The 26247-nt window shown below is 41.8% G+C and overlaps 1 protein-coding gene across 30 annotated transcripts in view; it reads left to right on the top strand.

Moving 5' to 3' along the window:
- The window catches only part of Hdac9 (histone deacetylase 9), an 862183-nt gene that overhangs the window by 215815 nt on the left and 620121 nt on the right, over positions 1 to 26247 (top strand). Inside the window, exon 1 of one of the 30 annotated variants that reach the window (XM_039112946.2) lies at positions 3595 to 25592. The exons of 26 other annotated variants lie outside the window; for them this stretch is intronic. In XM_039112946.2, coding sequence (XP_038968874.1) covers positions 25489 to 25592 — 104 coding nt within the window. In that variant the 5' untranslated portion in view covers positions 3595 to 25488. Of the gene's footprint in view, positions 1 to 3594; positions 25593 to 26247 lie in introns of those variants that run through there. 3 more of the 30 variants (XM_063262494.1, XM_063262489.1, XM_039112957.1) reach the window with 3 other exon arrangements.

The raw sequence follows: 26247 nt of genomic DNA, 5'->3' as shown, positions 1-26247 counted from the left end.
AACAGCTCTGGAAGTGAGTCCTCACCCAGGATGGACTGAGCTGAGATTGTCAAATTAGGTCACATGTGACAGGAACCTGCCTGATGTCAATTTTCTCGGACAGCTATTTTTAGCTTCTGAACAGTAATCATGGCAAGAGATCTTCGTGTCTTGCCCTAGACAGTCTTCTCTTGGAAGATTAAAGTGGACCCCTTTAAAGGGTTCAAAAATGCAATTTGCTAACAGTTTAATGGGTTGATTAGGGTCTTTGATAGTGTATTTCTGAACGAGAAAAATGGTTCTGTGCTATAAAAGGTCCCTCTGCTTTATTCTCTGGAGCCATTAAAGCTTTTCAGATCTGTTCTCTTGTAATCCATGGAGTTTTGGAATCTTAACTGTTAGGCATGTGTTTTATTAAATGTTCTGTTTCTTTGTCCAGGTCTAGGGATGCTCAGTTCAGTTTTGCAGAGGAAGTCATTCTCCGTCATCAGAACTTTCTGTCACTCACACATCTACTAGGCATAGTTTACTTCAGGGAAAGTGTCCAGTGTTGCTGCTGAGCTGGCAGGACAGTCAAGTGGGAAGTTGATAGGAATTAATGAATAAGTCGTCCAGTTGTCCTCTGCCTTTCTGACCCAGTTACATCCACACTCAAAGATAACAAAGTTGGCACTATGAGACAAACAGTCTGAAAAGAAGAGTCTGACACATCTCTCTGGGAAGTGGGTTTGGAGCATGACATTTTCCTGTCCAGAGATTTATGCCCTCACACTGTGAACTGTTAGGGCTCAGGTCTGAACGGGTGGTTCCTTTCCCCTTGGTCAACATTTAGCAAAGAGGAAAAGATGCAGCCTGGGCCCCAGGTATCAGTTAGCCGGGCTCAGGGATTGAGGCTGGATAGCCCCATCAACAGAAGTGGACTTTGAGCTCTTTTGATTTTAATATATGCAAATGTCTTTATAATGTATGATGTGTTAGGTAGAGAATCATTACACATGCCAACAATTTAATTTAAAAATGATACTCTTGAATATTTTATAAACCACTGGAATAATATCACACCCTTAATAAGAAGGAGGATGATGGGCTTGCTTTGTGTGCTCAGCCATGTGGCCTGCGTTTTACTTATTACACAGCCTTGGTTTCTCCTGCTCTGTTAGCGATTCTGTGCTAACATAGAAAATGAACAAATCAAGTTGAATGGCATCATCTCCACTTGGAAAATTTTACTAGGAACTAATTTAATATACTTTTTGGATGGATTTCAGAGATGTGCGATGCCTACTTTGAACCTGTAATCTTATAAAGATAAAGTTAATATAAGTGGGCAAAATCAATACTTACCTAGATTTGGTCAGATGGTGGGAGCACAAGCCAGAGTATTCACCTTTCTAAATCATCTTTATTCTTTTTAAAACTGTCCTCCAGTCCTCCTCCTTTACAGGGTAAAACTTTTCCTTTGTCATGTTGTGTTGGACAGTTCCATGGTGACAGGCTCTATGGAAACTCAGGTTAGCAAGTGAGATCAGGAGAGGGCGGGGCAATGCGGGAATGGAGTCCGTCTACTGTGTTCTGGAGACAGGAGAGCACAGCTGTATCTCCATATCAGAGCCCAGCTGGGGACATGGCAGGCTTCTTTGTGCCTGCTTCTAACCCTGAACTACAATGAAGGAGTTATTCCTTTCAGGCTGGAGAAGCCCAGGAGAATGGAAAGAGTGGGAGATAAATTATGAATTAGCCTGGACTGGCTGCTTGAGATTTCTATTTATAGTTACATTTGGTACAAAGAGCCTGGGGGAGGGGGGACGGCAGTTAAGTTAAAGGTGAGGTTGTATTTCAGGTGATGACTTTGTTTTTATCTCTGTTGGAGCTGTGTAGGACAGCCTTAGGCGATGTGGAACAGCTGGGCATTGATTTAACCTTCTTCATTCTTTATGTTCAGTGCCTCGAACTGGGTGGTTTAGTTATGGATAAGTAAGGGATTTACAGAACTTGAAAGTGATTTAGCTGTGCAAAGCCATGTGTGCACATCTCAAATGAAAGTAGAAATGATTTTCTCTAGAAGATCAAAATGGAAGAATGGCTGGGGAAGGAGGGAAAAGGTAGGATACTGGAGAAGGCTCGAGAATATGCACAGCGTACAATGCATACCTGCAAGAAAACTGTAAAAGAAACAAAATGATTGACCTTATCGACAGGAAGCAAGTGAACTGAGTTGTTATGGCTAATGCTCTGGAAGTAACTTGGTGCATAGACACATTTTAGGAATAAATTAAAATGTTAGCAATACTTCAACCACACAAATCTTTCCGATCTTGTGACTGTCTTTTCATCCCGACAAATGAAATGGGAAGCCTGTGTTCTTTGCCTCAGACCATCGTGCTCTGTTTTCTCCACCATAGATAACTATGAGGAAAGAAAGAAAGGAAGGGGTGCCTACTCTGCAGGCTTTCCTCAGAGTGCTTGAAAAATCCTGGAGAAAGCCTGCGAAATAATCAAGTAATGATAACCTCAAAAAGATTGGGGTCTTCACGGAGGTACCATGCAGAGAATCAAGACAGAAAGACAGTAATGTAACTTGATATAAGTAAGATGATTTGGGTGTATGTGAATGTGTGTGTGTGTGTGTGTGTGTGTGTGTGTGTGTGTGTGTGTGTGTACCTGTGTGATATATAACTCTGTGTGTGAATGGCCATACATAGTCATGAACAGTGGAAGGTCAGAAGTTCATGTCAGCTACCCGTTGGAGAGGAAGGGAAGTTCTAGAAGGTAAACAGGAACTTTAGGAAGTGGAGAACTGTGTTTTTGTGGAACCATTTCCCTGCCTCCTCTGCCTGCATTGACTTCCTCCTTGGACAGACACACTGCCATGATGTCTTTCAGATCACGAGGGATCCAACCACAGCCTGGAGTGTTGACTTTGCGCAAGGTCTGCTAGAGGCCGTGCAGAAGACACTTGTCAGAGATGGCCCTCTCTAAGACTGCTCTTTGTTTATGCAATAGATCCCAGTTTTCATTCTCAAGTTCTTTATTCTCTTTTTAAAATTGAAAATAAACTTCTCTCACAGAGTACACCCAGACTACAGTTTCCCCTCTCCTATCTCCTAAGATACACCCCCTCCCTCCATTTTCCTTCAGAAAAAAAGCAGGCCTCCAAGAGATGGCAATTCAACAGGACAAAACAAGATAAGACAGGATGAAAGCCCTCATGATAATACTGGACAAGGCAACTTGCTAGGAGGAAGAGTCCCAAGAGCAGGGAAAAGAGTCAGAGACACATCTGATCCCACTCTAGGAGTTCTGGAAAACTACTAAGCTTAAATCTCTGTGAGCCCACGTGAGCTCTGTTTTGTGGGTTCAGCTGGCAATGTTCTCCTGGTGTCCTCTAGCCCTTTTGACTCCTACAATCTTTCTTCTCCTCCTTCCTTAGGGTTTCCTAATCTCCTATGGGAGGGTCACAATGGAAAGCTTCAGTTTAGATTCATTCTCTCTCTCTCTCTCTCTCTCTCTCTCTCTCTCTCTCTCTCTCTCTCTCTCCCTCTCCCTCTCCCTCTCCCTCTCCCTCTCCCTCTCCCTCTCCCTCTCCCTCTCCCTCTCTCTCTCTCTCTCTCTCTCCCCCCCCTCTCTCTCTCTCTTTCTGTCTCTCTCCTAATGTCTGGCTGTGAGTCTCTGTACCTTCCCTTGTCTGCTGCTAGAGGAAGCCTCTCTGATAAGGACTGGACAAGGCAACTGATCTATTATAAGTATGCTAGGATATCATTAGGAATTATTTTGTTGTTTTCTTTTCCAGTTGTGTTATATTTTACCCTAGGTCTCTGTATTATCCAGTGTCCAGTTCCTGGCTAACCAGGAAGTGTAGGGCATGGGCTCTCTCTCCTAGTTGGCCATTCTGTATTCCGAGCCACCATTGCTCTAGCACGTCTTGCAGGAAGGATAGATTTTAGGTTGAGGGTTTTGCGCCTGGGTTGGTATCCAGGTTTCTTTCTCCATAGCCCGCAAAGTAGCTTCTTGTGCCAAAGAGACTAAAACTTAAGGGTGAAGCCCCATGTGGGCTCGAGCTCAACTTCCCTACATTCAGTGAGGTGTGTGGATGCCGTTCTCAGCAAGGTGGTCCTACTATCAGTTTTCAGAGTGACCTTCTCTCCTGGCATCACTTTGGGCTATTTAGAGATCTCCACAGGACATCCTTGGCCAACAACTCAGCTGATTACAACCTAGTCCCATCTGGAGAACACTTGCCCAGCCACAAAAGATGACCAGTTCAGACTCCATATCCTGCAATGCTAGTAAACTAGGCATCGGCAGTGCTGACGGCTTGCTTGCTACACTGGCCTTACACTTACTGTGTTATCTATCTATCACAGTCCCGGAGACTGGTTCCATTACTTATTCAACCTTGAGAAACACACTTTATAAATAAAATGTAATGTTTTAGTGTTATAAGAAATATTTAATCTCAGTGGGGGATTTCTGCCCTCACCTTGATCATTCGGTTTCTGGATAAAAGACAGGTTTTTGTTGTTGTTGTTGTTGTTGTTGTTTTGTGTTTGTTTGTTTGTTTTTTGTTTGTTTGTTTGTTTGTATTGTAATAAGCCTTAATCAGCACTTGAGCTGGGCAGATATCCACCCTCTATGCTATTAGAATCTATTTCCTCATCATTAATCCATTTTATAACTTGCCATGTTCTATCTGGGCAGCTCTTAACTCTAACTGGCCAGCCCTCAGGGCCATATTTTCATGACTCACCTACCCTCCTCTCACTACCTTCCCTCTTCTAATGGTCTCCTCTGACCCCAAGCCTGGGAACCCAAGAATCATGCCCATCTCTCTTCTGCCCAGCTATTGGCTGTGGCATCTTTAGTCACCAATAACTTGTGTGTGTGGGGTCAAGGTTACATAGCATCATTGGGTATGTCATTTGGGTAGGTGCAGACTCTTGTGCTTGGGGACAACCAGGCCTCGAGGACCAGTAATTAGCATTATAATTCAAGCAAAAGACCAAACCTCAATATTTTACTATAAAGATTTTTTTGAGATAAGGTTTCTCTACATCTCAGGCTGACCTGGAACTCATGTTGATCCTTCTGCCTCAGCCTCCCAAATTCTGGGATACTAAGTGTGAGCTGCCATCACAGCTGTCTTCATAATTCTTCATTTACTGAAATTCTTACACATCTTAAAACCTACAAAAACAAAACAAAACAAAACAAAAAACCCACTACCACCAACAACAACAAAAAAACAACCCTCAGAACTCATGGCCACAGGCTTTATGAACTTTTAAAGAAACTAAAACAATGCAAGGTTTGCTTTGTCAGAATGTGGCTCTTTTATTTGCGTTCGTTCTCTCTAAATTTCATGGGTTAAGGTAGGGAAGTTACAATCTTAATTAATTAATTAACAGCAGATGGGTTCTTTACCCCTCTGCTTCTCTATGTCTTTACACCTATAGACATTTAGAATGAAAATTTTAATCAGTGAAACATGGAGTCTAAGCTCTCTTCTTGAAAAACCGATTCCTTGGCTTCCTTTGTAGATCAGAAGAAACCGATGAACTGTAGGACAAGCACTGACTTCTACAAGGTCTGAAAGGAATCCGAGGGCTCAGATCATGGGTGTTAAGACAGTAGAGACTGGATTGTTATGTGGAGAGACTCGGATTTGAACTTGTGACTTTTTCCTTATATGACTTCTACATTTGTGTGCACAAGTGTTCATGTGTGCCTGTGTGTTTGTATTTGTGTGTGTATGTATCTGTTTGTGTATGTGTCTGTATTTCTCTGAGTGTCTGTATCTTTGTGTGTGAGTCTGTGTGTGTGTGAGTCTGTGTGTGTGTGTGTGTGTGTGTGTGTGTGTGTGTGTGTGTGTGTTTCTGGAGATTGGAGCAGGGAGACCTTGTGAATGCTAGACAAGGGCTCTTCCACTGAGCTCTATTTGTAGCTCTTTATGTTAACTTTGGAAAGTTATTACAACCACTCTTTCTTTAGGCATAAAATGTTAATGCCAAAAGGGATAATAGCTAACCTGCGGCGCTGTTGTGAAGATTAAATTTAAAAGCACATAGAGTGCCTAGCTACAGAATTCCTATAGTAGTGTTTCTCAGACTGTAAAATACCTATGGAAATCCTGTCCAAATGCAGACTGTCATCCACCCAGACTGGATACAACCCGACACCCACATTTTCCAGACGTTCTTAGGAGATATAGAACCTAGAGAAGCAAAGTCATCAGAGAACTACCTCTACCATTGAGTACTTTTATGAGTTGGAATGACAGATCATTTTCACTGATAACTTTGAATTTGGTGTATGACAATTTTGTAGATAATGTGTACATAAAAACTAGGAAGTAAGGCCTTCAGGGGATGGTCCCTGGAACCAGTTCATTGTATTCAAGTCCGAACTGCTTTATGGTAGAAAATAAGTTTCAAGTCCTGTTTGGAAGAAGGCAGTTTTAATAGACACACCCACACAGAAGCATTCCTGTCAATGCTATTGTATCACATAGTTCCCTTTGACAGAGTTCTTGACTGAAGCCATAATAGGTTGGTTTTCAATTATTCTTCTAAGACGGAAACCTGTGGTTCTCAGAGCATTGTTCCTTCTGTATATTGAGTAGGAATTCCTGAAATTAATTACGTCCGATTGATACCTGATAAACTTTATTCTGTGGATTTGAGACGGGCTTGCGCTATGTAGTACAACTTTGAAGTTAAGATCTATTTGCCCCAGCTTTATGAAAACTGGGTTATAGGCACACACCATGCAAACAGGAATGTGGATCTTAAAGTAGAAGATGTGAGCGGATAAACTTTGCAGGAGTGTGGAATCCTTTCCCCACACTGACAACAAGGTAGAGCCTCTGATTCTTCCCTGTCTTTCTCAAAGGAGCTTTGGCCATTGCTTTGGTTTTCCCCGGGGCCAGGCTGCCTTGGGGATGAATCTGTTCTCTGATAACTGCCATCTCAGCTGCTGCTTCAAGTGTCAAGACCAGTGAAGGGTTTTGTGCCACCTTCGAATTGAGTGTTCAGGCTACAATTTCTTCTGGAGCTAGCGGATGATGTTCTGTGCTGCATTTTTTTTAAAGCATTATTTTGTGTTTCCTGAGTGTTACTGGCCCCTCTTGCTGCAGGGACTAGGTATAAAAGTCCTTTGAAGTGGTAGTGTACTTAAAATTCTGTCTGGTCAGGTGTAAATGGGGGAATGAAGCCTGCTACAAACAGTAGAGGGCAGGGTGACATCCCACAGTCATTGGGACTGTGACTCCCTTGTCCTCACCCTTTTGATTATGTGAACCTGCTTTCAAAACAGCACAAATGAGAGAGAAGCACACGAGAGGTCACATCACCCTGAATTCCTTGCTTCTTAGGAAATTTCCAGTGCATTCTCTTCCCTACAAAGCTTTGCATGCCACCATGCCTTAGACTGCAGCCCTATGTGAAATAAGGCAGATTAGCAAAAGGACTGCAGCTCAGGACAAGGAGTTAATGGAAACATACACTTCATGTGCTTGAAAGCAATCAAAAATGACAGGTACACATCTGACCTTCTAAAAACGAGGAAATAGCTTCCCTTAGTACACATGCTCAGTCATCCCTCTATCCTGTCGGTTCAAGTAACAAGTCGATTGGAGGAGGCGTTTACTGCAGTCGGTTTCCTATTCAGCCAGCACAGCAAATGAATAGAGTCAGTGACTCCCAAAGTCACCTGTGGAGACGATGAAAATATTTATAATTCTCAACTCCCACCACATCCATGGAAAGAGAATTATAGTGCAGGGGGCTCTAATCGCCTGGAATTTTAGCCTGTTCTGTGACTGATTTGAATGCACCCGTCCTGATAAGTGACTTGGTAGTAAGTAGCCCTTTCTGGTAATGATGGGTTATTTTCTTGAGAGAAGAAGGCAATGAATTAGTGTTGACAGGTCAGAGCATTGGTTTCAAGGAGACCACAGCTCATACTTTGGTTCTGCCCTTTCTAGTCAAATGAATTCTTTCCTTCCTGCTGTTTTTCTCCTATGATAGGTGGGGATAACTGATTTCTATCCCAGGGTGCTGAGGATTGCAGTCTAAAGCTCATGCCTGGGGCAGTGTATGGTCTGCTGTAGACCTTTGATTCTCCACGCCTACCCTTAGCTCAGCTGTGGCAGCATCACTACAGGGAAGATGCTGGTCCTGCAGAAGTCAGGATCACCCTACTTGGTGTATCTCCATTGCCCAGGGTTGGTAGAGCATAGCGCCATCACACTTTGAGCATTTTGTAGAGCCAGCCACAGATGGGGTTCTTTTCATTTCATGCTGTTCATTTTCAAAATACAGAGTGATGGCCCTCTAGGTGGCCTGGCAAGTAAACATGTGTCCTGTGAAAGTTGATGATTGGAATCTGAACCGTGAAACCTGGAAGGAGAGAAAACTAAGCCCATCAAGTTGGCCTCTGATCTCCACACACTTGTGGTTTCCCATCTCCTACGTGTAACAAATAAGAAGTAAAAAATAAATAAAGGAACGAACGAATGAATGAATAAATAAATAAATTTAAGAGATGGGAGTTGAAACAAAAACATTGTATGGTTTTTATTGTTCCAGTCTTCTGGTTATTGATGACAGGAATTGCTGCTGGGGGTGAACAATGGTTTGAGCTTCAGTAAAACTTTGAAAATTGCCTCTTAGTTCCTTTTTTTTATTTAAGCACATAATCATAAACTGTAAAGCCAGAATCACAGTTTAAAAGTAGGCATAATGTATCCACAAATAAAAACTCATCTAGCAACCAATAAAATGGAAACTTGTGAATGTTTTAAGCAGATCGCAGCCAGATTAAAAGGGGAAAAAAAACAGATCAAATAAAATATTTGGAAACTATGCTATTTGTTGATGCCTATGAAATTTAAAAATAAACCCAACAAATCTGCTTATTCCTGCAAAGTCTAAATTTCGTGAGTTCCCATGATTATTGGAATCACCATTGTAAATGTGTTGCTAAATTTAATTCTTTATTTGACTTTTAAAGCTCACCAGTTTACTGTTTGCAGTTTAACTCTGGCGAAAGTGTAGAAAAATCTGACTTTTAAGAGGTCTCTGGACTCTGTTCCTCAAAAAATATTTAAGCCGTTGAACTCTGTAAGGCACACAAAGAGGTGTTGGCCCGCCAGAGGAGCGTAAGGTTCGTGGAAGGTTTGGAAATTTCTTATCGGCATATTATCTCCATCTTCCCCAGTATTTTGTTGTTTTCCTTCCCTTAGAACACAAATGGAGCAATAAAGTCTCCTTTAATTATTGTCGAAACAGGATTTTTGTTGTTAATGATCAGTTATCAATACAGAACCCTAACCTTACGGTCTCCTTATCACGGGAGTGAATTATTTCCTTCCTCTTGACAGTGTGTTCTATTTAAGCGTCTACTGCTTGAATACTGCTGGGGTAGGCAGCATGGCTTCGATAGATCCACTGTCTTATCTTCATTGCAAAGGCGTTCAGGGTATGCAGATATATTCACCTGTCCAATGGTCATCAGAAGTGCTCACAGAAGCAGCCAGCCAATATACCTTATCGGTGTTTGAGCCTAATTTGGGTGGAACAGACACTTACCCAGGCTTTTGTTCTGACCCTGTCTGTGAGCTCTATGGCTGACCTTATTAAATCAGCTTGGGAATATTTCATAAACTATCAGTTAATGGGGGAGCTTCACTGTGAATTGTTTGAGCTTTTGTACTTCAGGACAGCAATTAGGCCTGTGGGTGTAGTGTCCAGTGCACTGGCTCCCCTGTCTAACGCTGGACAAGGCCCTGCTGCAGCCCTGGTGGCTCTTCAAAGTTTCCCTTCTTGTCAATCTCACCAGCTCATCCCCAGCAGAGGACTTGTGAATCTGGTAACTTCAGTTTTAATGATAAAAAAATAAGTGCCGACCTTCCATGGAAGTCACTGTTACTCTTTCCGCTGAGTCATTTTGTATCACTTATTGTCCCCGGTACATGAGAGGGAAGAGAGGTCTGTTGGTGGGTTCTGAGTGTGCAGCTAGGTTTGATGTTTATTCTTCCTGACACCCCTCAGTCCCAAAGCTGCTGTGGGAAGATGTGGCCACTTGGTTTCATAATCTTTAGCTCTGTATCCTCAAGCAGTCCTACCGTATCTGTGGAGAAACTTTTTCAATTGCCCGCTTCTCTGCCTATTTATTTCTGTTATGATTTGGAGCAGAGGAGAGGGGAACATTCAGGCGAACACTGAAATGGACAAATGCGCGTCTCAGCCTGATCCATACAAATCACACTCTGTGTAGGACCAGCAGTTTCATATTGTGCGAGTATTTTCTCTATCTACATCTCAAGGCCTACAAATTCTGGTGTGAGTTAGGGAATGTCTATGGAAGCCCTGGAGCGTTGATCGCCCCACTCCAGTGTGACTTGAGTCCAAATGGTGAAGGAAAGGGAAGTGGTACTGACTGCTTCAGGGACCTTTCAGAGTCCTTTCCTTCCATCCCTTTCTTACAGTCCCCCCTTCTCTAATCCAGCTTTGAGAAACCTCCCTGTCCACAGCCTAACCCCATCCGTTCACCACCAGTCTGACTGCCTTATGCATCTCCACACCACCTTGCCTGTGGCCTTTCATTGCTGCTGCTGCAACTGGGTCTCTTTCTATTGTCCCGGAAGTTCGATCTGGAATTCGTGACAGTCCTTCTGCCCAGTTTCCTCTGTGCTGGGATTCCAGGTGAGAACCACTACACCCATCACTTGCTTACTGTGTGAGAACAAGTATGGTTCTTAAGGATAAGCTCAGTGCTGAGGAGTCCGTTCTGAACAGGCGACGTGCTTACAAGGTGCTGAAGGTGCTCCATTGAGCCAGAGCCACAGGGTAGCATTTGTGAAACAGTTCATCTGCACGCTTGTTTAATTACAGGAGTAAGGTTAGATCAGAAAGCAGTAGTTCAGAATTGGCACAGGTCAGTGATTTCTGGAGACTCGTGTCTTACTGTCCTTCGTGAGGCTTCACTTTGGTGTAACTTAGACAGTGCACGTATAATTCCTTTATAAACTTATTTCTCCTGGACAAGCCACTTCCAAGGAAATTATGTCGTAAGGCAGATAAGAAAACTCCCCGATGCACAATAGAACCATAAAAATGTTGATACTCATTCCTTTTAAATTGGAGAATTGCAACTTTTTAAAAATAGCTGTGAATATTTCACTTGGTACTTATATAAAAACTAGGGCAGACATTGAAATATTTCTGTTTTTCAATATGTATTAGCCTCATTTTCAAAGAGCTCCTTGACATTTAAAGTTAGTGAATTTTGTTTTATGTCTCTCTTAAGTGGAAATTCCTTTTAGATTCGGAGTGTAAGAAATGTATATCTTGTTCGGGAGAGGAAGATTAGTGGGTGAAATGCTTGCTTGCCACAAAAGCCTGAAGGCCGAAATACACATAAATGCAGGAACTGAGCCCACAGAGTTGACCTCTGAACTCTGTCTGTATCCTGTGACGTATGTATGACCCTCCATATATACACACTATAATAATAAATGGAATTCAAGAGAGTATCATATATCAGTAAACATTGCTCATCTATGAAGTGGTATAATCAAAATTATTCTCAAGTGTAGTGCTTCATGCCTCTACATAAGCGTCACAATTCATATTACACAGCTGGTTTCCTTATCCTCATCAAAGACTGCACAGGAGAGAAGCTGTTTTCGATTTGGAGTAATGGGCATTGCATATAACTTTTGTGATCATAAACTAGCACAGAGTGGCGGGTGTGTGTGTGTGTGTGTGGTGTGTGTGTGTGTGTGTGTGTGTGTGTGTGTGTGTGTGTGTGTGTGTGTGTGTATTACCACAGCACATACTGCAGAGGCTAATTTCCCTCCTGTAATATTTAGATGTAATTTGTTGTTGAAATTAGCTTCTGAGTACAAGGTTTACTTAATGAGAATATGTTATTATTTTTTGCTACACTGTAATTCTTGATGCTTAGTGATGGATTTGGTTTCCTATTGAAAAGTTTATTTTGAATAGTTTGGTTGTGAAGACAGTGTCTAGTGTCTTCAGGTGTGACTGTTGATGATAGCTGCTAGTCCCCAACATTGGTGTGGAGGTATCTTGGAGGAACACAGCAAAAGAGAGAGCACTCAGCAGAGGAGAGGAGAGAGCACACAGCAGAGGGGAGAGCACACAGCAGAGGGGAGAGTACACAGCAGAGGGGAGAGCACACAGCAGAGGGGAGAGCACACAGCAGAGGGGAGAGCACACAGCAGAGGGGAGAGCACACAGCAGAGGGGAGAGCACACAGCAGAGGAGAAATCATACAGCAGAGGGGAGAGCACACAGCAGAGGGGAGAGCACACAGCAGAGGGAAGAGCACACAGCAGAGGGGAGAGCACACAGCAGAGGGGAGAGCACACAGCAGAGGGGAGAGCACACAGCAGAGGGGAGAGCATGCAGCAGGCAGGGATTTAGAACATGGATCTTTTAAGGTGATGTCTGGAATTAAAAGGACATAAGAAGACAATAACAGGTAAGTTCTTCTGATGAAGGAGGAAGCAGAAGCAACATTCCTCTGTGAGAGCAAAGCACCCAGTAAACATAGGGTGGCCTGGGAAGGATCTGGGAGGAGCGAGAGAGACTAGGAGGAGCTTGGGGGCTCACAGGGAAGGAGTTGCAGGAAGCATAATATGATGGCAAGTAACTCCATCACTGCAAGATCCTCTCTTCCTTAAATTGCACTGACCTCAGGGATGGTTTATCCACTGTAAAAATGTCATCCTCCATTTACTGCTCTCTCTGAAGCCCTCCTGGGCTTAATAAATAGACAGCTTACTCTCCTGGCTGTGAAGGCCCCAAACCTCACTTACCTTTGATACATTGCATTTACCCACGTGCCATATGCAATTATTTTCTTGCTGGCTTTACTGGGCTGATTGTATGTGGCCTGTGACACGTTGGTTTCATCTCCAATGAATCAAGGTCCAGGCCATTGTTCATTCTTAGCGAAGTCATTGCTGTGGTGTTTGATTCCAGCTCTTGGTTCTGGCCATGTTTTTCTACAGACTCTTGTCAACACTTCCTAAACTTCCTAGAGGGTCCTCACCTCGCTCAGGGTGAAAATGTCCTATGTCCTGTGGGCTTCAGAGGGAGGAATGGCTACTTGACCATCTTAAGATCTTTACAGAGTTCTTTTTACAAAAAGAGTGAGAGCAGACAGACACTTCTAGAGCTGGCGCCTACGCACTGTGCCTTCTAAGAGTCCTTATGTCCCAGGGGCTGGATATCAACAGTGGGGAAGCCCAGGTCCTACCTCTCCATCTTTTGATTTTCGGCAGGGGTATGAGGAGATGCCCCATTGCCAGACAACTGCTGTGCATATAGGATATCCACGTGCTGGGGAAGCCAGGTGTATTAATCTGTTTGAAAATTATTAACCGTACTTGGCACCTTGTAGGGCTTTAATCTTGTCAGCTATCTGCCAAGCCGCTAGGCATCCTTTTAGGGTTCCGAGCTTTAGTTGGGTGCTTCGTACCTTTGCTGCTCACGGTGTGGTTTTCTGATCAGCAGCATCAGCAGGACCTTGTAGTTGGTTAGCATTGCGCTGTTTCAGGCCATGTCCCAGCACAGCTGAACAATTTACAGTTTAACAAGATCCCTGGGTGAGTCCTGTGCACAGTAAGCTTGTGGAGCATCGCTGTAACGTAAAATGATGAGTATGGAATAGCTCTTAGTTTTGTGGAGCTTAGAGATCTCCAAAATCACTTTAGTGTTTGCAGACGTAATTACAATTCAGTACAAAGTGGTAAATGGCATGGGAACTTGTCCCCTGGTCCTAAGATACAACAGCTTGTTTTAAGCTCAGATTTAAAACAGTAACAAGTTCATTCTCTGACTGTAAGGTCAACAGCTTTTAAAGTTACAATAAATGTTTTTCTGTTTCTCTTACCTTCAAAAGTTATAAGATACATTGCTTCTCGTGTATCAGATTGGGGGAACTAAATTTGTTCATGTATACAAGGCACAAATGAGCCATAAATGCATGTTGAATCCACTGCCTGCATGAAAACAACAAAAGAATAAAAATATCCAAATAGTTTTAGGTCCAGGAGAAGTCACACTTCAGAGAAGTCCGGACTAAGACGAAATGGAAATGAAAATGTTAGGTACCTTGATGTCTTTTGCTCAGAACTTTTGGGAAGGAAAATGCTTGTTCCAAATGCCTAAGTAATGGTTTAAAGAAAAACATGCTGTATAAATTTTCCCTGAACAGAACATTGACTTTAATGGCTGTTCTTTTCATAGTATTAACTTCATCTTCTCAAGTTTACCATTGCAGATTTTAAGAATTACTTCTCAGGCAGTTAAGTTCCACCATGCCCAGTTTGCACTGATGCTTACTAGACTTATTATATGTTATGTTATATTTGTATATTGTATAGTGTGTGTTTACTTGTCTTTCTCATATTGAGTAACTGAAGGACTTAAATATTATAAATACTCATTTTCATAGAAATGAACCACTTATGGTAAGTAGTTATGACTTTAAGTTGAATCTGTTAACCTAAATGTTATTTCTTAGTTTACATCAGTAGCTGAGTAGTTCTCACAAGATATAATCAACAAGACAGCTAATATGTTACTGAAAAACCATCTCTTTCAGTAAACATTACTTCAAGCCATATACAATTACTAATATTTGGCCTTCCAACCTACCAAATGTGGTGATTTTATTTGAGTCAACCTAACGCTCAGTACAAATTTGAATTATTACACCAATTAGAATAATTACACAATCAAACCTGGAATGCTGGCACTTTTTCTTGGAGTGCTAATTTTTACACCCGAGAAACAAGGGGAGCTGAAAGAAAAATGCTTGTTCCTGAGGAACTTGTTTTTATACCATTGTGTAAATACGTAAAAACTAATTAAAATTACCAATAACCCGAAATGTTGTGGTAAATTCAAAGAAGCTACAATGTTAAGTTGCATAAACAATAAAAGCAAATATGTCGGAGTCTCTCTGAAATAATTTTGTTTCTTAACTAACACTAAACTTAGCAAGTTTCCTGAATTTCTTTTCCTTATTTTAATCTTGTGTTGATAGTTATTCCCCCCTTTCTCTGTTGCACAGTAGATAAAATAATAACAACATGAGTTTACTACTTCGGGATTAGCATGTTCTGAGGAACCTTTCAGCAACTGGTAGACAGCAAAGGGGAAAACTCTAAAAGTATTGTAAAAATGCTCAAGTTATAATTGTGGCCAGGAGACGAGTGGAGATGAGGTATTGTTTAGAAACCTGCGCTTTAGCTATTTTTTTAATTCGTTAAAATAAAATGAAATCATAAAAATATAGTCATGCCCATTTTTTCTTTGAAGTTAGGTTCCTGTTGAAACTGGAGAGACCGCCACAATGTAACTTAAGCTTGCTAATAGGAGAAGTGGCTGCCTGCCAGGGCCTTCCCAGGGTGCCTTGGCCTTCCCTTTAATGTGTTATTAAAAAGTGCCTGTGAGGTGTTGAGACTGGACTCACAGGTCCTAGGCCTGGAGCTTTGCAATGAAAATGCAGCCCTTGGTTAGCATATTGAGATTGGGAGTCATGCAGAGCCAGGCTTCCATTATCTAAACCTGCAAGCTGTTAATAAGCATGCCATCGCTCAAATGTATTGGTAGATGGGAAGTTTTCCATTCTAAATAAGTACTTGAGATGCTCATGGAAACTGACCCAGTGGTTATGCACCGGAAGCTTATTTCCAAGGAATCAGATCAGAGTTAGGCCCCTTGTGTAATATGGGATTAGGAGTAGTTCCGGGATCATGTATCTAGTGACACCGATCCGATGGTCTTGTTTCTGTAGAGCGGTACCCGTGCTGGAGGAGGGGTCATAATCCCCAGACTGTGGGCCCGGATATGCTTCACATTCATAGTGCTTCCATATAGATCCTGTCCTTTGAAAACTTCTCTTTTATCCATTTGTATGCCATTGTCTGTTTAGTTTGCATATTAATAAACCATCTCCTTAAGTTCTTAACTTTTATTGTCATAAATGAGTTTATCTCTCATCCGTCGTCAGGGAAACTTCTGTTTTGCAATAGATGGTGATTAATACAGAGACCTACAACTGCTCAGTGTGCAGAGAACAAGAGACTGTGTTGTGTGCAGATCTAAATGGAAACTGTGTAGCACACCCTCTCCTTCCAAGACTTAAGGGTCATTACAAAAGAGGGGTAGAAAAAAATTGCAAGACCCAGAGTCGGTGGACACCTGCGGAGAAACAACTTGCTGGACATGACAGTGGCATTGCATACATGTAGGTGTGGCTACATCACATGACCCGTTCAAAATCGACTCAGCTAAAATCCCAGCACGGATGGGGGTTTCTCATTGAGGCTTCTCCTAACTGAGGAACCATTGCCAATTGATGGCTGCTGGTGGAGTTAGAGTCAGTTTCTTCAAGGATAAGATCTCCGAGAGGCTACCCATTCTCTAATTGATGATATTATATCTATGTATGTACACACACAACACCACACACACACACACACACACACACACACACACTCACTCACTCACAGAGACACGCTCACAGAGACACTCACAGAGACTCACATATCAACACACACTGACACACACACACACACTCACAGAGACATGCTCACAGAGACACTCATATCACATATCAACACACACTGACACACACACATACACACACATCACTAAGTACAGTCAATACATTTAGAAACAAAGCAAATGAAGTTAGGAGGAAAAAAATCTGGGGATGAGGCAGTGGAGAGGAGGGCTTGGGAGATGACAGATGATGAAATTACACACACACACACACACACACACATGTATGAAACTCTCAAACAGTAAAAATATAATTTAAAAACGAAGAAGAGTAAACACCTTTAGAAACAGAAAACTTCTCCTTATGGCCCCGCTATTACTTGGAGTTTCTAAGCTGCCTTTCTGTGTCCATGCCTAGCCTTATGGAGTTAAGAGCCATAGTAAGTTCAACTAGCTAGAACACGTTTGCATTGGAGGTAGTATGTGCCTTCCTTACAAGATACTTTTTGGATATATTATTGTCTAAGATTCTTGTATGAAGATAATGTGAAGGCATGATACTACACCAAACATGTATGTCTTCATGTTTGGGGAAGATAAGAATTTTTCAATTTTATTTTTTTTAAATAGATATTCTTTTTTAATCAATCTAAAATAAAGATTTAGGTTTTGAAGATTCTTTTCAGAGATAAAACTTCTAAAGAAACATGGCCTGGAATGTCCCTAATTGTTTGGTACATTGATGCCTTGCATGTTGACAGTGAGCATGTGTGGACTGAGTCTGGTGGCTGGCTCTAGTCTAATCTCAGGTAAGTCTATTCTTTTACTCAAATTGGTATTTCATTATTAAGGTTAACGGGAACGTAGCATATTTTGCCCATCAAAAGAACATATAGTTTTAATATTATGCCACACTCTCTCAGGATATTAGTCTGCAATGTGGGCTAATGGGTTGAAAGCCTATGAATTTCAGAAAAACAAAAGAGAATTAATCTCCTAGGACCCTTTCATAACCACCAACTTCTGGTTTTTATTTTACATTTATATACCTCAAGCGAAAAAGAAAGAACTGTTTCCCTCTGCTCCCTCCCTCTTTCTAAAAATAATTCACTTTGGGTTTGTAACCCTATAACACATGCCAAAATTCAACCCGGAGTGAATTTTTGTAGCGAACTTAAAACCCCAAAATAGAAACTGCTGACAGTTTCTTAAATACAGAAACACTGGCAGGTGCCTTGGTAATAAATTCACAAGCTTAGAATCCACAAAACAATAAAGTTATGCAAAGTGGAGGATGCAGAGAGAATACCCAGAGACAGAGCAAAGCCGCAGCTCCAGCCCCTGGGCTCCTGATTTGGTAAGGGGCGGGGCAAATAACCCTGAGAGAATGGGGGAGATTTAAGATCAAGGAAGCTTTCCCAGACATAACACTGGGCCACAGCTCGAGTGGACAAATTAAGAACAGACTTCTTTGTTGCCCTGACCATATGCAGACAGGACCAACTCACAGGCCTTGCTCAAGGCTCCCAGGGCTAAGTGGAAAATTACCAGAGTTCCTCCTTGATGAAGTTCTCAGAGCGGCTGTTTTAATTGTTCCTTCAGCAACATCCCATCCGTCATATTCAGATTAGCTGTTTAATTTTAGTCCAACCATCAAGAATGTCATCCACTTCTGAATCCCATTTATTCTAACCGCCCATACTTAATTGTCTTTTACTTTTGTTATTAACCTCTGATTCTAGCAGCATAACAGAAAGCTGATCTTTCTTAATAAAAAGGAGGAGGTGACGTGCGGTTGGCTTGCTTCAAGTAAATACATTTTCAATTAAAATTTAAAATGTCGCTAATAACCTCAGACCAGAATAAGTGGAGCCCGAAAGTACACAGCACTTCACTCCAGTAGGCGGTGAGGTGCGACTTCTGATCCCTGAAGCACTGCTTGCAGAATGTAAGCAAAATGCTTCACGTTTTTATTCTTGATTTTTATCCATTTAAACTCCCAAAGAAGCACAGAAGGGACGCTCTGCTTGAAGAACAAGCTCGCCAGGGTCAGTGACCACAAATGGTTCTTTAAACTGTGTATCTCATTGTCTAGCATTGCTATATGATGTGAATAAGTTTTCCAAAGGACTGCACACCATTTAAAAGCCCATGATTATAAACTCAGAAACAGAAGGGAAGAGGTGCACACTCTTCTCGGGGCCTGAAGTGAAGGGAGCATCCACCCTGATGCTAAGTCTGAAGCAGGGTAGCAGCACAGACCACCACCGCAGGGCCTGCAGGCTCCCTGTACCTTCCGGGCATACGCAGTCACCTGTGCATTTAATGGTTTAAAGCCAATGCTGTCTGTTTCTCTGTAATAATGACTGAAACTGTTTCTGGAAAGGAAGAAGATATATACAGCTGCTTAATGATCATCTTGATTATGTCCTAGCTAAAGTATTTCAAAAGAAATGAGAGCTTGAACTTTCTGAGGGCAAGAAGATTGGCCAGCGGATGTTGTTAGGTTGGGGCCTGTGGCACATTTTCTGGGTGATTTCTGTCTCCCACCTAACAGACAGACCGCTGCTGTTCTAAACCAGGTCTCATAGCTTTGCTTAAATTGCAACAATTCCATTGTTCTCCCATTCTCTGTACTCTTTCTCTTCTTCCGCATCCTCCTCTGTTTTCTTCTTTTCTTCCCTCTCCTCATCCCTTTCCCTAACCCTCTCCCTCCGATTGCTCTAAAAACAACCAAAAGCCCCTCTCTAGTTGCTTGACCACTGGTTCCCCTCTGTAATATAGTTTTCTTCACAAACTAATGGATAGTCAAGTATTTAGTGATCGTGCCCATGGAAGAACAGAGAACCAGGATTGGGCTGCTAGAGCCAGGATTCAAAGACTTTTCTCTGTCCTGGCTACTACACTGTGGGTTTCTTAAACATGTTTCACTTACAAATGTTTGGTTCCAAGAAATTTTTATGTGACCTTTCCCACAGAGTGTAGTTATAGAAAATAACTGCACAAATCAAACATTTGCTGGTAAGGATTCATAAGAAGGTTTATTTTAAAAACAATCCTTCGGTTTTCACCATTTGTTACTGATGAATGTAAATTGCCCATTTATACAACGCCTCATACAACAAGATCTAGAACAGCGTTTTTTTTGTCCAAACTGGTTAAGATTTTGCTTTTATATTTATCAATGCTGAGAAAGATAGTTTGCATAAATATATAGTCAAAATGACAGAAGTCTGTTTCGGCAACTGTTCAAAATTCTGTCCTAATACCAGGATGAATTTGATAGAGGCTTTTAAAATGAAACACGAATGCATAAGACAAATAATGGATTTTTTAAAAATCAAAGCGTTGTAACCTAGTACAACTCAGAGCTGTGCTAATTTGATAGATGCTGAGAAAGGAGGTGTTTGCTCTGTTGTCCAGGAAGGGAAGCGATGCAACTTCTAACCAACGGGGGTTGGCCTCTCAGCCAGGGTGTTTCAAATTGAGTCTGTCAGTGTTTCATGCATCATTGGCCAAATACACCTGTCACTGGTTGTGTCAGAAGCAGGCCGTGGTGAAGCTCCAGCAGAGAGAGCTGTTGGCTAGTCTCACATTCGTTGTGCACATTCGATTTGGGGTTGTTTTTCATGGTTTCCATTTATTTTTTTACTACTCCCATATTCAAGTAAGCCACTCTATGTAGGGACCCTCCAGACTGTTTATGAAGCTGGGCCTAAGACATTTAATGGTTGGTCAGACTCTGGGCCTTTGAGGATTCTATGATTACATCGGTGAAACACCTTTAAGAATTAAAAATAGTGGTTCTTTAGATGATTGAATCCCATAGCTCACACAAACCCATCTTTTTGTGTTGATACTAGAGGCCTCCCTTTTCACGTTCAGAAGAAGGTCAGTTACTAGTTAGTAGTTGCAGAGAAATCAATGTGAATCTTGTGACACTGAGAATGTAGAGACCTGGTTTAATTTCACAGTTGGAGAACTTTCTCTCTCTCTCTCTCTCTCTCTCTCTCTCTCTCTCTCTCTCTCTCTCTCCACACACACACACACACACACACACACACACACGTACACTGTAAGGAGGAAAACTTCCTTAAGTATGTCAGAAGTTTACTGCTGTGCAAGAAGCTCGAGTTTGTGTTAATGTGTTGTTTGGCTGCCTGTTTGGGCAGGCATTAACTTAATTAATTAATTAATTAATTAATGTCTCAAATTTCATGTATACTATATTATCTGATCACAGTGCAATAAAACAAGAAATTAACAACAACAACAACAACAACAACAACAACAAATGTAACAAAATACCAAATGATTACTTGGAAGAAATAAGACATTGAAAGCTATTGGTTCAGAGAAAAATTAAAACTGTTCACAATGCTCTTCAGAAAAAAAAAAACCCTTTCCTGAGATCCAACCAAAATTGTAGTCATTACACATATATAATATTAATCTTTTCACTATGAGTCTACACACTTTAACAAAATAAAAATTTGAACATAGTATACCACTAAAGGCAATGATATGCAATGAAATAAAATTTGATGATGAATCAGTTAAAAGTGGAAATAGTGGGTGTTCAGATGGTTTAATAGATAAAGGCATTTACCACCAAGCCTGAAGACCTATGTTCGATTCCTGGGATTCCCCGCAGTAGAGAGAGAGAACAGACTCCTGCATTTTTTTTCCTGACCCCCCAACATGTGTGCTATAGCACACCTCCCCCAAATAAATAAAAAAGCCATGAAAATGTTAAAAATTTCAAAGAGGCATTCAATTATGTAGTAGTTCTTTCCTTAAAATAATTATTAAAAACTGGACTTATAGGACCAATAAGCAGAATAGAGTAAAATTATTCTTTAAAAAATTATAAAGAAAAGTAGTGAAAACATAATCTGACACACTGTATTTGATGGCAGGAAAAGCTCTCTGCTGGCTGCCTACTTACTTCAGGGTAGATTCTGCAGCATTTTAAATGAAAACAATTGACAAACGGTTATTTTAGAATTACTTCTCAGGCCGGACATGGTGGTTCATGCCTGTTATCTCAGCATGTGGGAGCGTGAGGCAGGAGGACAGCTGTTAGTTCAAGGCAGTTTTATGTAGTGAATTTCAGAGACTGAGCTACAAAGTAAGACTTGTGACTCAGCATGTGATGGCCTCCTCACTGATCTGACAACCTGAAGTAAAAACCTGCCAAAGTCTGTCACATCATGGAATTATTTCTACCGATCTGCCCCTGTTCAAAATATCTAGACAAAAAATGATAAGTATGGAGTTGCAAGTTAAATTTAGTAATACCTTAAGAATAATTCATCTGTACTCTGAGGATTAAGTTAGTTCATTAATACCCAGCCACATTAATAGATCAAAGGGGGAAGTTTACATAAGAGATGGATAAAATATACCAAAAAAACCTCATCTACCCCATGGGGAAATAGTACTATAATAGAAATAATATAACCCCTTAGTATATAATACCATATATCTTAGCCTTTGATCAGAGGTCGTTAGGAAATACCCAAGGCATTCATTTTCTAATGATTTATTTATTTTTATTTTATGTGCATTGGTGTTCTGCCTGCATGTATACATGACAGGGCGTTGAATATTCTAGTACTCTGGAAGAAGAGTTATAGACAGTTGTGAGCTGCTGTGTTGGGACTGGGAATTGAACCAGAGTCATCTGGAAGAGCAGCCAATGCTCTTAACCACCGAGCCATCTCTCCAACTCCGCCCAAGGTGTTTTGCTGCCATAAAGGAACACCACATAGTTAATGAGTTTATGGTTATCGCCATTAGTGGCTTCTTCAAAGTATCAAATAATTTTCCAGGTGTTGATTCTCCATTATGTCCAGAAAGCCCTTTCAAGTTACAGTAAAGATTAGAAGCCTAAACCTCTGGGATCAGGACCACAGGGAGAGGAGCTGAGTGCAGACACCTGTCAGTGAACTCCGAAGACCTGATGGTTTAGTGTACAAGGCAAAGCTGTAAGGAATGTGACTGAACGGTCCGCAGCTCACATACCTCACTTTCCTACACGCTGTGACAGCCCTTCCCATGTAGCAGTTGGACTTGCCAATTATCCAGAGAAATTAAAGCCGCAGAACTTTGAGATTTGGGGGATGCCAGGGACGTGGGAACCTGAGGCTGAAGAATGATGTGTTTATAAATAATTGCTGGGTAACTAAGAGTCTGCATCTAGGGAGGAGCATCGTCGTCTGTCTGTTTCCTACCTGCCAACTCTCCATCAGGATAACTAACGCCCAGCCAATTCTGAGGCAAGAATTAAAATCTTGAAAAGAGGAAGAAGAAACAGAAAACAAAGCACAACACAAAACAAAACAGGATCTCAGAAGAAATCCATTTAATGCCAGGGACAGAAGACAGTCTAAAACCGCTCAGGAAAAGCTGCAGCCGGGTGGAAAATATGTCAGTTAAACAAGAAGAGCGCAGTGGCTTCTGTTCCTCTCTAGGTTGTTTTTCTCGGGCTTCAGCCTGTTGCAGGAATCTTGTCTCATCCTTTGTCTGGCTCTCCTGCCGACTCCATTCTTAGCTTCCAGTCTCTGTCACAACAATGCTGGGCTCTAGCCTGTGGCTTCTTCAGCACTCAGGACTGTAACACAGGGAGAAGCCATGTCTTGGCTTCTCCTGGGTTTCCCAGTTCTGTGTTCCACAGCTAAGCCAGATTCACCACGGTCCTGACTGTGGGAGCATCAGATGTCCTAGCAACACCACATACAGCAGTGTCCTTTATTTCTTGGTCATAACTTTGAAAACTGGACTGGAGGCTGTAATAAACGTGGTGAGAATGAGGCAACTTTTACAAATATAATTATTAATCATGCCTTTCATTTACATCTCAAATGATATCCCCCTTTCTGGTTACTCCTCCACACACACACCCCCAACCGTCTGCCCTCTCCCCTTTCCCCTTTGCCTCTATGAGGGTGCTTCCCCACCCATCCATCCAATTCCACCCCACTGCTCCAGCATTCCCCTACACTGGGGCATCAAACCTCCACAGTGCTAAGGGCCTCCCCTCCCATTGATGTCAGGCAAGGCCATCCTCTGCTACCTATGGATCTGGAGCCATGGATCCCTCCATGTTCACTCCTTGGTTGGTGGCATTTTCATTTGAAAAGTATAAGGTGGTCAGCGGGTAATCCATATGCATGCCATAGCATACACCCTCCCAAAGAACACAAACACGAGTAATATAAAACAAAATGTAGGAGGAGGACTAAAGAATGCTAGTGTTGCAAGCAGACACAGCTTCCGTGATGGGTAAATGGCAGGTGGCTGTCTTTCTAAGAATGCTTGGAGTATGTTCTGCATAGAAAAGAAGCAGCAGGCAGGACCACAGAGTCTACTGTACAGTGACTGATCCAAGTCACACTCATCCCGTCAGCAAAGTGATGTACAGAAGAGTTCATGCCTGACCATTTGGGTGTTTTATACTTTGGAGATGTTCTGTAGAAGAGAAGAAAGCCTCAGAAAGGTGAGAAAATAGTACTGTCCAAAGAGCATTTCAGCTCACAAACATTGATAGTCCACAGTTTCTTTTTTTAACTTTCCTTTTTGTTCATGATGTTGCCCCAATAATATAGGTCCTACAATTATGAGGACACCTACTTAAAAATCATTTCCCTAAGAAAGTGAAGAACTTGTGGCCAGAATGCAGCCACACTTTCACCCAGCTGCTTACTAGATAAAGGTCCCAAGGCAAGCACTGAGAAGCCTAGTGCTTCTGAAGTGTCTCCACTGGGAAGGTGAAAGACCTTGGCTGAGGAGATGACTCAGTGGATAAAACACTAACAATGCAAGACGGACAACCTGAGTCCAGATCCCTGAAACCCATGCACAAAACCTGAACACAGGAGCGTGTGCCTGTGATCTCAGTGCTGATGGTGAGAGGGAGGTGGAAGGAGGAGACTCTCTTAGAAGCCCAATGGCCTCGTATAAAGTGTGGTGATGATACAAGAGAGACCCTGCCTCAGACAAGCTGGAAGATGAGGGCCCATGCTGTGTGCTGAACTCTAGCCAGGACACATGCACATGCCAAGCATGTACCCTCACACATGCATCTCTCTCTCTCTCTCTCTCTCTCTCTCTCTCTCATGCATATCCACCTCTCTCTCTCTTTCTCTCTCATGCATATCCACCTCTCTCTTTCGATCTCTCTCTCATGCATATCCACCTCTTTCCATCTCTCTCTCTCTCTCTCTCTTTCTCTCTCTCTCTCATGCATATCCACCTCATGCATATCCACCTCTCTCTTTTGCTCTCTCTCTCTCATGCATATCCACCTCATGCATATCCACCTCTCTCTCATGCATATCCACCTCTCTCTCTCTCTCTCTCTCTCTCTCTCACACACACACACACACACTCACACACACATACACACACTCATAATAAATAACGATAATAAGCATTTTAAAAAGGTTGAAAAGAAAACAGAGAACAATAGCAACGTAGCATGTGTTGCACTGGGTCTAGGCACTGTTTCTGTCACCATTCACCTTTGATATGGCCCCATCTTTCCTTCTCCGTGAGATACTGTGTAGCTCAGATTATGGATTTTCGTATTTTAAAAAGTATATGTGCATGGGTGACTTCCCCATGAGTATGAAGGTGACCATGAACATGCCCTGCGCTCACACAAGGCTCCAAGAGGGCTTATGTTGCTCTAGAACTCCTGAAGCTGAGGGAACCAAACCTGGGTCCCCGCCTCACCTCAAGAGTCTCTAGCCCCTCCCTTCTCCTAATTGCCATCGGTTTTTACATTCATGCTTCCTCATTTAAACACTCACTCCAGTGAACGTCACGGGTACAAATACAAATAAACAAAGCCCTATGCAGTGACCCGGGGCTGGACCCCGCTGTATGGAAGGTCATATCGTGAGTAACAAACTTTATTTTTTTCCATTATGTTTTGAAGAGTAAAACCGGCAGAAATCGGATGGCAAATCTAGCCCTCCACATAAGGTTTAACCATCATCTCTGTACTGATCGCACATGGAATATTTCTAAGACATTCTTCTTTGACATAGGATACTGTGATATGTAAGTTTCATATTTCTTATGGTGACAAACTTGTCTCTTCGTTACAGTTCTTTCGAACACTAAGTTCCTAAGGAGGCATCTGTTAAAAAAAGTAGTAGTGGTGGCGTGGCGCGTACTATCATTATTTAAAAACTGTGACATTCTGACAGTGTGTCAGAAAAAGTGGTAGCTGTGTGAAATTTACATGCCCAAGTTTGTAACTAAAACTAATTTTGTCAGGGAATATTTTATAATCACCAAAATAAAGACGTGTAGAATGAAGGCGAAATGAGCCGTGCATGTGCTCCGGGACCGAGTCTCATAATGCTTCTATCAGCAGCTCCAATAGTATTAATTGGTAATGGATAGAATCTATTTTAGAAAAAGAGAAAGAGTGAGATTATTTTCCAAAGATTTACAGGCATTTGGGGAAACCTGCAAACAATTTACTCTAGAATTATTTTCACATTCATTTGCTGACTTTACAAGGGGAACAGCAAATCAACAACTCTCAAACGCTCTCCTTTGTGTACTTCTCTATTTTATTTATAGTAGAGGAAAACCCTTCTTCATTTCTTCCTGTCAACTGTGTAAAGGCAGTTCTTCTAAAACTGGGTTTAAAAAAAATTCTCCAAAATAGACTTTAAGTGTTTTGACTTAGTTTCTGTTAAATAAT

This window comes from Rattus norvegicus, chromosome 6 (genome assembly GCF_036323735.1).
Source record: "Rattus norvegicus strain BN/NHsdMcwi chromosome 6, GRCr8, whole genome shotgun sequence".
Classification (NCBI taxonomy): Eukaryota; Metazoa; Chordata; class Mammalia; order Rodentia; family Muridae; genus Rattus; species Rattus norvegicus.
Note: the sequence above shows the minus strand (reverse complement) of the source record. Positions and strands in the feature narration are given on the sequence as shown.